At 39.6% G+C, this 14,365-nt stretch overlaps 1 protein-coding gene across 2 annotated transcripts in view; it reads left to right on the top strand.

Annotated features, from left to right (window-relative positions):
- Positions 1-60: 60 nt before the first annotated feature.
- Positions 61-14,365, top strand: part of AP3S1 (adaptor related protein complex 3 subunit sigma 1) — a 76,635-nt gene continuing 62,330 nt past the window's right edge. The window contains exon 1 of one of the 2 annotated variants that reach the window (XM_010352603.2): positions 61-381. In XM_010352603.2, the coding sequence (XP_010350905.1) occupies positions 313-381 (69 nt within the window). In that variant the 5' untranslated portion in view covers positions 61-312. The remainder of the gene's footprint in view (positions 382-14,365) is intronic. The other variant, XM_030926980.1, reaches the window with a different exon arrangement.

Raw genomic sequence — 14,365 nt, 5'->3', positions numbered from 1 at the left:
AATAACGCACATGCGTTTCTCCGCGACTACAGACCTCAGGAAAGGAGAGGTGGGCAACGTCTCCGTGCTGGGTCGAAGGCGCACACTCCCCTCTTAGACCGCTGGCTGGGACCTAGAAATGTTTCCGCTTTCCTCAGGGCCTGCCCCGCCCAGGCCCCGCCCCTCGGGCCCCGCCCGGCGACTCGGGAGCGCGCGCGGGCGCGTACGGGAGGGGGCGGGTGGGGAAGGATCGCCGGCGAGATTACCAGGCGAGGCTCGTGCGCCCGCCCCCGCCCTGGCCCCCAGTGCCCACCCGGTCGGCCCGGCACAGCCATGATCAAGGCGATCCTAATCTTCAACAACCACGGGAAGCCGCGGCTCTCCAAGTTCTACCAACCCTACGTGAGTATCCAGCTGCTGCTGATCCGGGCGAGGGGGAGTCGTTGGCGACGGGCAGCGCCCAGCGCGGCTTCCTCAGAGCGACCCCCTCCGGCGCGCTGCGGCCCTTCTCCCGTCCTGGCCGCCTGGCTCTCGCCGGCTGTCAGCCTCCCGGTGGGTGTGGACGGGGTGCCCACCTCCCTGCCGCGCGGTCAGCCACCGACGTGGCTTTGCCCGGGCGGTTCCTCCGCCCGTCGGTGGGCTGCGTTGCCTTCCCGGCTGCGCGGGCGAGGCCCTCGCCGATCGGGCAGCGACAGCCCACCCGCGCCCCGGAGCCCTGCGCCCCGGCCCCAAGAGCCAATCCCGCGCGACTGCCTTGTGCCGCCCGCGGCTGCAGTTAGCCCGGGAGGAGGAAGACGGGGCGGAGCTCGTTCTTCTCGCCCCCCTCCCCCGACTCCCAGCCTTTCCAAGTGGACTTTCTGTTCTTTGGACAGATGGGCTACTGGTTTTCACTGTAATCATCTCATAGGGCAGGAACTTTGGCTTCCTGCGTTTGATAACTGCACGCTCTGTACAGTCTCTCTCCTGTATGTTTCGATACGTGACCGACTGCCCAGTGTGACTTTCAGGTGTCTCCTTATTAAAGAGGAAGATACGTGAGGACCTAATATTTTTATCAGGCCTTTTAGCAGCTGGCTGCAAATTATTTACCCTCGAAGTAACCAGTGACGTTTGTAGTTGACTGATTGGAACTGTGGTTCTATACCTAAAAGTTACGATTTCAGCTTCTGGTTTGGCATTTTTCCACATATGGGAATTTGCCATCATTTATAGTTTTTTTTCTATTTATGAAGAATAGTAGCATTTGTAGAACTTCTCTTTTAGATGTGTGAATACTGTTAGTATGGACAAGTGCAGGAGGCATTAAGGTAGTAGAGATAAGTGATTTATTGATGATCGAGGAAGGGTTTTATAGAGGTGTGTGCTCATCTGGGCGCAAAATTCACTAGCTGAAACACATAAAATTGGGTTCCCAGTGGTCGGATTAATGTGAGGTGTAACTGTTGTGTGGTATTGTGGCACTTTGCTTATAGCCAGAAATGAGCTTTCAATTCAATTTTGAAATTGTGCCAAGGCTAACACTTTTATGCAGATAAGTCCCAGATGGAAATCAATCTTGCCATTACAAAGTAAATGTGAAAATGTCAGTTTGCCTAAAATGATAATGCAGTCTGTGAAGGTGTTAGTTGAAGTGAGAAGTCTTGAGCTTATTCTTCATTTTTTTTTCAGTTGTTTTGCTTTTGCTAGCTATAAAGAATATTTTCTGCTACTCCTGTGTGGTTTTAATTTACTATAACTTAAATACTGATGGTCTCTTTAAAAATTCTACATCATTCTGTAATCCAGCTTAAATTCTAGTTGATCCTCCTGAGTGAAAAAAATGCCATTAACTTTACCTGTTTGTTAAAATATAGTACCGGCCTTTATTGAAGGAATCTTTTTCATAACCATTTTGCCAGTGTCATCCATTTGCAGTGTAAAAAAGGTATGTTGCAATAGTAAAACAATTCAAAAAATTATTTTTCCATATGTAAACTTAAGCAATATTCAAAACAGTGGGTTTCCTGGCTAATCCATATAATCAGTGTATATACTATTCGTGTAGTGTAGAATGTAACTATCTACTGAAAAATGCATTTAATTTAGAAACTCAGGAATCTGCCTTTCCCTTGTCCAAAAGTGGAAACAGAAGTATTGTTTACCATCACTCACTAGGTAGCAGTGACGGTTAATGTGGGAAGAGGCAGTTCTGGCAGCAGTGGCAGCTCTGGTGGCATTTTTGGCCGTTGTATGAGTGACAGTGCCACTGAGGGCAGAGAGCTAGAAGATATATAAAGAAGAATCTGGTGGTCACTGGCCATGTATAAGTGGAGTATGAGAAGTTGTTTCTGTGTATTAGGTTTCTGTAAGTTGGGTTTTGCCGAGTGTGTTTTTTTGTCTTTCGGGAATAATTTAAGATTATTTGTTTATATATTTGCTTCCTCCACTAGACCATGACCTTTTTGAGGGCAGTTATTTTTTTTCATTCATTCATTCCATCAGTTTGTCAACGGATGTTTAATTCATGCCTACCATATGCAGAAACAGTTTTAAAATCTGAAGATGAACAGATAACTTTCGCCCTTGCGTGAGAAACATAGAGCTATTAAGGAGTAGGCTATATTATAGCATGCCAGATAATATTAAGTGCTGTGGAAAAAAAATAAAGCACAGAAGAGTCTTAGAGACTGAGAGGATGACAGTTTAAAATAGGGTAGTCTGGTAAGTTCTCACTGAGAAGGTGGCATTTGAGCAAAGACTTGAAGGAGGTAAGAAAGGCAGCCTTGCAGATATCTGGGGGAAGAGCATCCCAGGTAGAAGGAGCAGCAAATGCAAAAACCCTGAAGAGAGCGCCTGTTGGAAGAACCCCAGGAGCTTCTACATAGCAGGAGCAGACTATGGAAGGGAACATGAGTTGAAAGTGTCTGTGTAGGGCGTCATTCTATTCTTGCTGCCTGGAACGTCCTTCCTTTCCATTGCCACGTGTACAAATTCAACCCCTTGTTCTAGGCCCAGCACAAACGTCACCTAAACAGTCTGTGAAGCCTTTGATCTTGCTCAAAGGCTCCTCTTGGTTTTTAGGATTTTATTTTTTATCTTTGTTATGGCACAATATTCTCGTTCACAGCCTGTATTCCTTGTGGCAGCCATCCTATAGAATACTTGAAGGAACGTATCAGATTTTAGATATATTTGTGTCATTCTTAGCAGTCAACACTGAGGCTTGAACACAGAAAACTAACTCTTTGCTAAATGCATTTATTTAGAATCTCCTAGCTTGGGATAGAGTTTGGATTAGAATTGACTTCCTGAGTTTCCATCTGCCTTCTAAAATGTAGTCCTTCACTAACTAGAGGTTTTACGAATTTCTGCCTTTAGCATAAAAGTAATGATGGAATACCTGTTACTCAGCTGTTTCTGTTTTAAGAGGTCTCTAAGAAGTGTATGTCCAATATGAATAAAAATTTTGAGTTTAATTTATTAAACAATATCTAGGGATGTGACTGAGCTAACGATTCCATATGCTGGTAGGATGCTGAGGTTTGAGTCCAACAGTAATGGTTTAATACTAAGCAATTTGAAAGATGTTTAACCCTTTGCCAACAAGTTTATCCTACTGCATTGCATTTTCATTCCTCATTTATCTCCCTCATAATATAACAACTTATATATTCATCTCCGCCCTTTTAACAGTGCACATTTCCATTTCATGCTGTAATAGATTGTTAGATTCGATTGTGGCTCCAAGCTGTTATATGTGAGAAATATGAAGTCACACACCTGTTTTGCTAAACGGAAGTTTTGGTTCATTCTGCTAGAGTTAGACATTACGAATTCAAGTGTGGGCTAGGTGCCTTGGCTCATGCCTGTAATCTCAGCACTTTGGGAGGCTGAGGCAGGCGGATCGCCTGAGGTCAGGAGTTCAAGACCAGTCTGGCCAACATGGTGAAACCCCGTCTCTACTAAAAATACAAAAATTAGCCAGCCATGGTAGCACACGCCTATAATTGGAGCTACTCAGGAGGCTGAGGTAGGAGAATTGCTTGAACCTGGGGAGGTAGAGGCTACAGTGAGCCGAGATCGTGCCATTGCATTCCAGCCTGGGTGACAGAGCGAGACTCTGTCTCAAAAAAAAAAAAAAAAAAAAAAAAATTCAAGTCTGTACTCAGAATGCCTCCCTTTTTGTTTTTGCCTTCTATATCCTTGGTCTATGACTGCACAAATTCAAATGTTTTTCTTCGTTTGTCTTTTTAAGTTGATGCTTAGCTTCCGCGACTTGGCAACAGTAACCTGTAGTCTTTTAATACTTGCCGGACAGTATTTGTGCATTACTGTAAATAACTAATGAGACATATCTTATAAACCAAATATATTTTTACATAGCTATCAAACAAAAAAATCTCTTGGGTTATGATTCCATAATGTATCCTCTGGTGAATTACTTTAAAAATTTTTTTTTATAGAGAAAAGGTCTCACTAGGTTGCTTAGGCTGGTCTTAACCTCCTGGCCTCAAGCAGTCCTCCAACTTTGGCCTCCCCAAGTGCTGGGATAAAGATCTGAGCCACCATGCCTGGCCTGTGAATTACTTTTATAAAGTGGAAATGTCTTTCTTTTGTGTGGATTATCTTAGTTGTTTCTGCAGATATAAAATACTGTGTGTATATATGCATGTGTACGTACACACCACACATATATGAAGTACAAGCCGGAAAATTTTCAAGTTAACCTATATGAGTTGCCTCAATTTTTTAATAAACTATATTTAATTAAACTGTTAACCAAATGCAAGCCTTAGGAGAAACTCTAAGATTCTTCTTTCCCATTTTTCTTTTAAAATTTTAACATAAAAATACAAAGTATTGAAAGTATAGATAACTTATTTTTTCTTTTAAAAATGTCCCTTAAAAAGATCCATCCATGTTCACTGATGTCTTTTTTTAGTCACTATTAAGACATTGTGGCAGATGGGATAATTAAACTTAAGTCTGTGATCAAGATAGAATTATCAACACTGCTGAGTATGAGGGTGTTAACACGTATTAACACATGGCATTTCAGCTTTTTGTTAAGAAGAAAATTCCATACGATTTGATTTCCTTCCATATTAGTTATAATGCATTTGTCTACATAAATTTGGTTTTATGTAGCCTGACTCAAATGCTTAGAAAGAACTATGTTAGGTACATGATAGGAAGTGCAGAGTAGTAGACTGATTCCAAACTTAAATGATTCAACAAGTCGATGACTTTATTGTAGATCCAATTTCTTTTTCTTTCTCTGCTTTACTCATCACAAAATTACTATTTCCAAAGCCTGTTTTTCTCCTTGAAATTGGTGGTAATCAGTTCAATTCAGAAAGAGACAACTATCTGTTTCTGCAGTCCTGGACTGCGTCTTTTTCTTCATTCTGCTTAGACCCACCCAAGACCAATAATATTAATAGCTTACCCTAATCAAGATCTAACCTTGGATTGGAGCTGAAGATGAGAGTGAAAACGGGAATGAAATGGATATTCTGTTGGTAAGATTAAAGAAAGGAGTAGATGGTGGGAGGCAAACAAGGGTCTGCTATTTCCTCTTCTAAACTTTTAAAAAAAAATTTATTTTTATGGCCGGGCATGGTGGATCATGCCTGTAATCCCAGCATGTTGGGAGGCCTAGGTGGGAGGATCATTTGAGCTCTGGAGTTCAAGACCAGCCTAGGCAACGTGGCAAAACCCTGTCTCTATGCAAAAAATACAAAAATTAGCGAGTCATATTAGCACACAACTATAGTCCTAGCTACTTAGGTGACTGAGGTGAGCGGATTGCTTGAGCTCCGGAGGTTGAGGCTGCAGCGAGCTGAGATTGCACCATTGCACTCCAGCCTGGGTGCCAGAGGAGACTCAGTCTCAAAAAGTTAAAAAAAAAATTTTTTTGTTAAGGTACAGATGACAAAAAAATTACACATATTTACAGTGTACTTTCCTTTTTCGTATATGTATATATTGTGAAATGGGTAAATCAAGCTAATTAACATGTCTATCACCACTATTCCCTCTTTATTAGCTTTTAATATGTATCAGTTTTCTGTAATTTTAGATTGCTTCTGAGGTTGTTAATATCAGGAATGGTTCCTTGTAATATGCAATACTGAACATGTGTCACAATAGGTCTTAATTTCAGGTTTTCCTTATATCAAAGTGTCCTCGAAAAACCCAAATGCTGATACGATCACAGTTTTTATATGAAGTATGCTGGAAAACTTGCTTTTTAAAAATTAAGGTTAAACCTTTTGAATATTTAATTGTAAAGGAGGAAATAAAGTGTTCAAAGTTAAAATGATTTTTAGTTTTGAGGTAAGTGTTATAGACAGTACAATGTTATAGGTCATTTCATGGCTTTTCTAAAAGAAGGCCTTACATAACGTACCTATATTATATTCTTTAGCAAAGTTGTTTTCAATTTTAAGTAACTTTCTTTTTTGTGACTATGTGTAAAATTAAGTATTAAGGCCACTAAGGTCATTCTTGATTTTACCACACACAGGTAATTATTAACACTTAGTGTATTTCCCCCAGTTTTTATTTTTCCTTTCAGAATGTCCCAGTGAATAGGATATACCTTTTAGACATTAATAACACAAATAAATGCTTTGAAGCTGATGGTGGATTTATTAAACATTGTGGCTTTAAGGTAACTGAGTATGTTAATGTTCAGCCACTCTATTGTTAAAATTTAAAAAACGCAATATATGTTAATAGCACATTAATAATTTGCATGTTTTAAGAAATGTGTGTATATCTTTTGTATAAAATTAAACTTACCTATGTAACCTGAGGTTATCAGTGTCCTTGTCTTTTTCATTCTAAAGGGAAATCTTCGCTTATTTTTGTTTGAAAGTCAAGAGTTCATTCTTGCCTTTAGTACTTAGAGTCTTCTTTGTACCTGGGGATTATGGATTTTGTCACTGCTGTTTATAATTCAAGGGGGTTCTGAGCTGTTACCATCTAGAGGGCCCAGTCCCCTTCCAAATTCTTGTTATATAAAACTCTCACATTAGGCTAACTAAACACATTCTTTCCTCACCCATCCTGCCTTTTCAGCTTTCCTCTCATCAAATCCTTTGAACTACAATATAGTTAGAATTCTTTGCTGAAGAATCAGGCAACTCTTAGAAGGATACTGAGGTGAAAAAAGAACAGTTCTAGCTACCAACTGTTTTCTTAAGACTCCAAGTGGAGGAAGCACCTGTAGAGTTAGGCCTCTGACTAGGCCTTCTAGAGATAGGCCTCTGGGAAGAGGAGTGAGCTTTCTGGATACTTGCTGATCTTCTCTCCATTACACTCTTCTCTTGTCCCGTCCATATTCTTTCAAGTATTTATTTGTTGCTTGTATGGCCCTATTGTAAGCACTAGTAATACAGTGATGAGTGAGACAGATGTCACCCTTGCCCTATGAGTTTACATTCTGGTGATAGGAGATAGGCAATAAATTATTTAAGATTGTAATTAGTCCGCAGAAAAACGAAGCAGTGTAAGGGAATAAAGCTTGACGGAGGAGAGCCTATATTAGATAGGGTCATTGGGAATACCTCTGATGACCTGACATTTGAGAGGAAAACTGAATGAGATAAGAGAGGGAGAATTATGAGAACAGCAAAGAAAAGAATGTTTCAGGCAGAAAGAGGTGCAGTGTCCCTCAAATGGGACCACACTTAATGTGTTCAGGAATAGCAAGAAGGCAAGCTGAGAAAACACAGGGAAGAGAGACAGGAGATGAAGCTAAAGAGAATGTTGGAGACAGATCATGCCTGTATGCCACACCATGCCCCTTCTTGACATCATTCAGTTTAATGACATCATGCCCAGCATGTTCTCCACAAGAGGAGATACTCCTCTTCAAATCATACTTGTATTTTGCCATTTGAACTGTGCCTCTGCAGAAGGGGCCATGAGGCTCTCCTCTGATTAGTTACCTTCTTCTCTACCCAGTTATTGTTAGGCTCTGGAAAGATGGGGTTGCTAGGCCAGTGAATGAAGATAAAAGTCAGTGCATCAAAACCAGGCATGGTGTGTGCCTATAGTCTCAGCTACTTGGGAGGCTAAGGTGGGAAGATTGCCTGAGCCCAGGAGTTGAGGCCATGCTAGGCAACCATAGCAGGACCCCTGTCTCCTGAAAAAAAAAACAAAAACAAAAAAGCAAAAGAAACAAAAAACATGAGTGCTCCAGTTCTGTACAGCCTCTCTATCAATGAGACCTGTGATCAAGCTTTCCTAAGTCACCTGTAAAGTAACACAACTCAAGAAGAAAATGATTTTTTTTCTTAGCTTATTGTCTTCATTATATGTGAATAGAGTTTATGTGAAGCCCACTGGACCCACCTCTATTGTGCCAAAAAGCATTTACATTTTTGCACTCTTGCAATCCTGATGTAATTACAAGAATCACTTACTGTCAGTCACAGTTCTGTTACTCAGGAGGAAAAGACTATCTTTTAATATTCCAGACTCACTGAATTGTTTCGATTACCTTGTACCTACTGAGGAAGAGTACCAGTTGATTCTACTGCATACATATCCTGCTATTTCCTGTCATTAATATATCTTAGTGTGATATGAAAGGGTTATAAAATAAACTTTATTGTAGTAAAAATATATAACATAAAATTTATCATTTTAACAGTTCCAAGTGTACAGTTTTGTGGCATGAAGTATATTCACATTGTTGTATCACCACCATCCATCTGTAGAACTTAATCTTTCCCAGAAAAAACTCCTTACACATTAAACACTAACTTCCCATTATCCCCTTCTCCTAGTACCTGGCAAACACCATTCTACTTTGTGTCTCTATGAATTTGACTGCTGTAAGAACCTCATATAGGAGGCATCATGGAATTTTTGTCTTTTTGAAACTGGTTTTTCTTTCAGTATGTCTTCGAAGTTCGCTCATGTTGTGTAGCGTGTATCAAAACTTCCTTAATTGTTAAGATGCAGTAATATTTCATTGTATGTGTGTACATACCATCGACCTAAAAGGAAGAGGCTCAAGCACAAAATAATATTCAAAGAGTTTACTTGAGCCAAAATGAGAACAGTTGTCTGGGAGAGTCAGGCATTAAATAAAGGGGACATGGAGTGGGATGATACTAAGTTGTCTGTCAAGAATTCTCACTAGTTTTAGATATAACGTTGGTTATGATTGACTAACATTGTTGAGATGCAGGGAGTTGGTTATAATGTGTGGTGTAGCATTATTAGGTGATTTTCTAGTTATTTGTGGCAGTATAAAGCAGTTTCAATAGATAAATATCTATCCTAGCTCAAAGGAGGGAAGTAGGATGTGATTGCTGTCACATTTGAATGCCTTTCTGGGCCAGATCATTTAAAAGGACTTACGTTCCTCAGATAAAAGTATTTTGTGGATCCGTTTGTCAGTGGAAACAGGTTGCTTCATCGTTTGGCTATTCTGAATACTGCTGCTGTGAACATAGATGCACAGATACCTGTCTGAGTTCCTGCTTTTACCTTTTATAGGTACATACCTAGAAGTGGAATTGTTAGATGATACGGTAATTTTATGCTTTGCTTTTTTCTGGGGAAGCGCCATGTCATTTTCCACAGCGGCTGTACCGTTTTATATTCCCACCAGCAGTGCACAAAGGTTTTAGTTTCTCTACATCCACGTGACTTTTTGGTTTTTGAAAATAGCCATCCTAATGTTTATGAAGTGATATCTCGTTATGGTTTTGATTTGCATTTCTTTGGTGACTAGTGCTGTTGCGGATCCTTTCACGTGTTTATTGGCCATTTGTGTATCTTTGGAAAAATATCTATTTGAGTCTTTTGCCCATTTTAATATTCAGTTGTTTGCTTTTATTGTTTAGTTGTAGGAGTTTTAAAAATATATTCTAGATATCAGTCTCCTATTGTATATATGATTTGCAAATATTTTCTCTAATTCTGTGCCTTTTTCCTCTGTGGATAGTGTCCTTTGAGACAACATTTTAATGAGATTTAACTTGCATGTTTTGTTGTTGTTGTTGTTGTTGCTAGTGCTTGCTTTTGGTATCATACCCAGAAAATGATGTTTTAATTACTATATAATAGTACATTGCATAGTACACTATAACCAATGTGGACTTCAATTTTGAGTAAGGTTTTTTGATGAGATTAAATAAGAGAATGGTTGCAGAACCTGACATAGAAAGACTTAGTAATTGTTGTGTAAATAATAATGATTACTTTTATTACTGCTTGTTACTTCCTACTTCTAACTGGAAGATCATGTAGTTAGTCATAGGACCATAGAACACACCAGAGATTGTTCTCAAATACTCTTTGTATTTTCTCAGAATGAATGATCTCTTTTATTTTATTTTTTTTCCAAAAACCCCAATGTTTAAATTATATGGGCCCTGTTTTGGTAAAAGGCAAAAGGTTTATAAGATCTGAAGAGAAACCAGAGTATGTGGGCCCTGTTTTAGAATGAACTTGCTGCTTATTATAAAATGCGAAGTCCCAAACACTCTTCCACAGAAAAGTTCTGTAAGAAGACTTTCATGGGAGAAAGTATGGCTATAAAAGTTGCCTCAGCTTTTTTCTTTTTCTCTGAGAATTAGCCAACCTTTTTAAAAAACATCTCAGTGGCTTCTAGAATTATATCATGGTGTGCAACCATCGCCACAATCTAAGTTTAGAACATTTTTATCAAACTAAATGAAATTTAGTACCTATTAGCAGTCCCTCTTCAATCCCCACTCCCCACCATCCCTGGCAACCACTAATCTGTTTTGTTTCCATAGATTTTTCTATTCTGAACATTTTATATAAATGGAATCATGAAGTATTACAGTCTTGTGATTGGCTTCTTTTACTTAACATGATGCTTTCAGGGTTCGCCTATGTTGTAGCATATATTAATATTTCATTACTTTTTTTTTTTTTTTTTTTTTGAGACGGAGTCTTGCTCTGTCGCCTGGGCTGGAGTGCAGTGGCCGGATCTCAGCTCACTGCAAGCTCTGCCCGCGAGTTTACGCCATTCTCCTGCCTCAGCCTCTGGAGTAGCTGGGACTACAGGCGCCCGCCACCTCGCCCGGCTAGTTTTTTTGTATTTTTAGTAGAGACGGGGTTTCACCGTGTTAGCCAGGATGGTCTCGATCTCCTGACCTCGTGATCCGCCCGTCTCGGCCTCCCAAAGTGCTGGGATTACAGGCTTGAGCCACCGCGCCCGGCCAATATTTCATTACTTTTTATAGCCAAATAATATTTTAGTATGGAGAGGTATATATACACTGCATCTTGTTTGTTCATTTATCAATTGGTGGACATTTGGGTTGTTTCCACTTTTTGGTTACTATGAGTAATGATGCTATGAGCATTCATGTAGGAATTTTTGTGTGACTATATGTTCTCATTTCTCTTGGGTATGTAATTGGGAGTAAAATTGCCAAATCATATGGTAAGAATATGTTTAATGATTTGGAAAAATGCCAGACTATATTCTAAAGTGACTGTACCATTGTGCCTTCCCACCAACAATGTCTGAGGGCTCCAGTTTCTTCATGTCCTAACCAACTATTGTTATTGTCAGTCATTTTTATTCTAGCTGTCCTGATGGGTATCAAGTAGTATCTCATTGTGATTTTCACTTACATTTTCCTGATGACAGATGATGTTGAACATCTCTTCATGTGATTATCGTCCATTTACATATATCTTTGAAAGGAATATATATTCAAATCCTTTGCCTGTTTTTAAGTTGAGTTGTCATTTTATTATTGACTTGTAGGAGTTCTTAATATACTCTAAGTGCAAATCCTTTATCAGGTATATGTTGTGCACGTAGGTTGTCTTTTTACTTTCTTGCTGCTGTCACTTACAGCACAGTGGTTTTGAATTTTGATATCATCTAGCTTATCTCTTTTTTCTTCACTTGAGCTTTTGGTATCCTATCTCAAAAATCTTTGCCTACTCCAAGGTCAAAATCTTGTAACCATTTTTCCTTTCAAGAGTTTAGTAGCCTTAATTCTTATACCTAGGTCAGTGGTTCATTTCAGGTTAGTTTTGTGTATGGTATGAGGTGGGGATCCAGTTTCATTCTTTTACATGTGGATATTTAGTTGTTTGAGCACCATTTGTTGGTTATTCTTTCCCAGTTGAATTGTCTTGGTACTTTACCCCAAGTTTTCCTCCCAAATTTTATCTTGTTCTTGGCGTTCTTAGACCTTCCAGCTGCCACCATGGTTGACTCTCTAAATATTTCAAACTCAGTCTGTCACCTTCTCAGCTTTTTGTTATTTCAGTAATAGAGTGTTTGCCCCTGAAACTGAAACATTTTAATATGTGTTTTAGTTCATTTTGTGCTTCTATAACAGAATACTTGAGACTGGGTAATTTATAGTGAACAGAAATTTATTTGGTTCACGGTTCTGGAGGCTGGGAAGTCCAAGGTCAGGGAGCCATATGTGGTGAGGGCCTTCCTGCTACATCATAACATGGTGGAAGGCATCACATGGTATGCACATGTGGGCAAATGTGGGAGCAAACTCGCTTTGATAACAAACCCACTCCTGTAATAATGACCTTCATTCATTCATGAGAGCAGAGCCCTCATGACCTTATCACCTTTTAAAGGTCTTACCTTTTAACACTGTTGTGTTGGAGATTAAATTTCCAACACATGAACTTTGGGGGATACATTCAAACCAAAGCAGAATGGTTGATGGTGGTTTAGGGCGTTAATTATACCTGCCATTTATTTAGTACTTTTTTGTGTGTGCTAAGCATTTTTTGTACATTATAAGAGAAAATATGAGAGAATTCTTCTCTGAAGAAATTTAATGAGATCTCTTGGAGAGTTCTAATTAAGTTACTGTTGTAGTGCCCTAGTCTCTTCTTGTTTGGGATTTAAGAATCCTGCCATCCTGATTGCTGGTTCTTTGCACACTCTGGCTGAAGTTAGGCCTGCCCATGTACACAGAGTCTCCAGCCAGACTTCTCACTTAGGAGAGGCATTGGCAGAAAACACACTAACTGAATTTTCTTTGCTAGGGTCTTCTCTTTTTCATGATTCCTAAATGTTTGGAGTGCTCTGAGGCTTTGTCCTCAGACATCTCTTTTTTTTAAGTGCAACATAAACTTATTACTCTTCATATATTTTCTTGATTCTGTGATTTTGTCCACATTTTTACTTCTGCCCTTCGTGTAACTTCATACTCCCCATTCTCTTTATTTTTGAATTCTACCTATTCTTTAAGGCCCTTCCTCAGTATCTGTCACTTTTCTTTGAAGATGACAATATTGCTGCTCAAAATCATTGTTTCTCTTGACTTCTTACAGTATGTTATTTGTGCTACTATTATGTCAGAAATTGCCCTGCACCTTTTATTATGAAGAGTTATTTTCTCTCTCTGTATATAGAAGTGTGTGTGTGTGTGTGTGTGTGTGTGTGTGTGTCTGTGTTTTGAGACGGAGTTTCTCTCTGTAACCCAGGCTGGAGTGCAGTGGTGCAATCTCAGCTCACTGCAGCCTCCACCTCCCAGGTTCAAGCGATTCTCCTGCCTCAGTCTCCCGAGTAGCTGGGACTACAGGCATACACCACCATGCCTGGCCACTTTTTTTGTATTTTTAGTAGAGACGGGGTTTCACCATGTTGATCAGGGCAGTCTTGTACTCCTGACCTCAAATGCTCTTCTTGCCTTGGCCTCCCAAAGTGCAGGGATTACGGCGTGAGCCACCGTGCCCAGTCCTGTTTTAATATTTTTATTCAACCAGGACCTCACAGCCACCTAGGCTGGAGTCCAGTGGTATGATCACAGCTCACTTGCAGCCTTGATCTCCCTGGGCTCAGGCGATCCTCCTACGTCACCCTCCTGAGTAACTGGGACTACAGGCATGCACCACCATGCCCAGCTAATTTTTGTATTTTTTTGTAGAGATGGAGTTTCACCATGTTGCCCAGGCTTGTCTGGAACTCCTGGCCTCAAGTGATCCTCCCACCTTGGCCTCCCAAAGTGCTGGGATTATAGGCGTGAGCCGCTGCACCCAATTGATTATGAGGAATTCTGTTTCTTTTTTTGAAATATAAAAAAGGCAAAATACAAAGCTGTAAGTTCAAAATAATGATATCTTATGTTTTACTTCTTGTATTAGATCATACGCTGTTTGTCTTTGGTGTTGGTAATCCTCTATATTTTAACATCTATCAGAGTGAACGAATGCATTTTAAGAAAATACTTTCCTAAATTTTTAAAAGAATGATGAGGATAATGACATATTGATATGATTAGAGGGAAGTTTTAAAGTTGCCTTTGTGATATATGCATAAGGACAGGAGGGAAACGTAGGAAAAGAGAAAATATTATTAGTGGGTTTCTGATTTTTTAAAGCTTATTTTTGTTTTTCATTAATGCATTAAATATTA

This window comes from Rhinopithecus roxellana, chromosome 3 (assembly GCF_007565055.1).
Source record: "Rhinopithecus roxellana isolate Shanxi Qingling chromosome 3, ASM756505v1, whole genome shotgun sequence".
Taxonomy (NCBI): domain Eukaryota; kingdom Metazoa; phylum Chordata; class Mammalia; order Primates; family Cercopithecidae; genus Rhinopithecus; species Rhinopithecus roxellana.
Note: the sequence above shows the minus strand (reverse complement) of the source record. Positions and strands in the feature narration are given on the sequence as shown.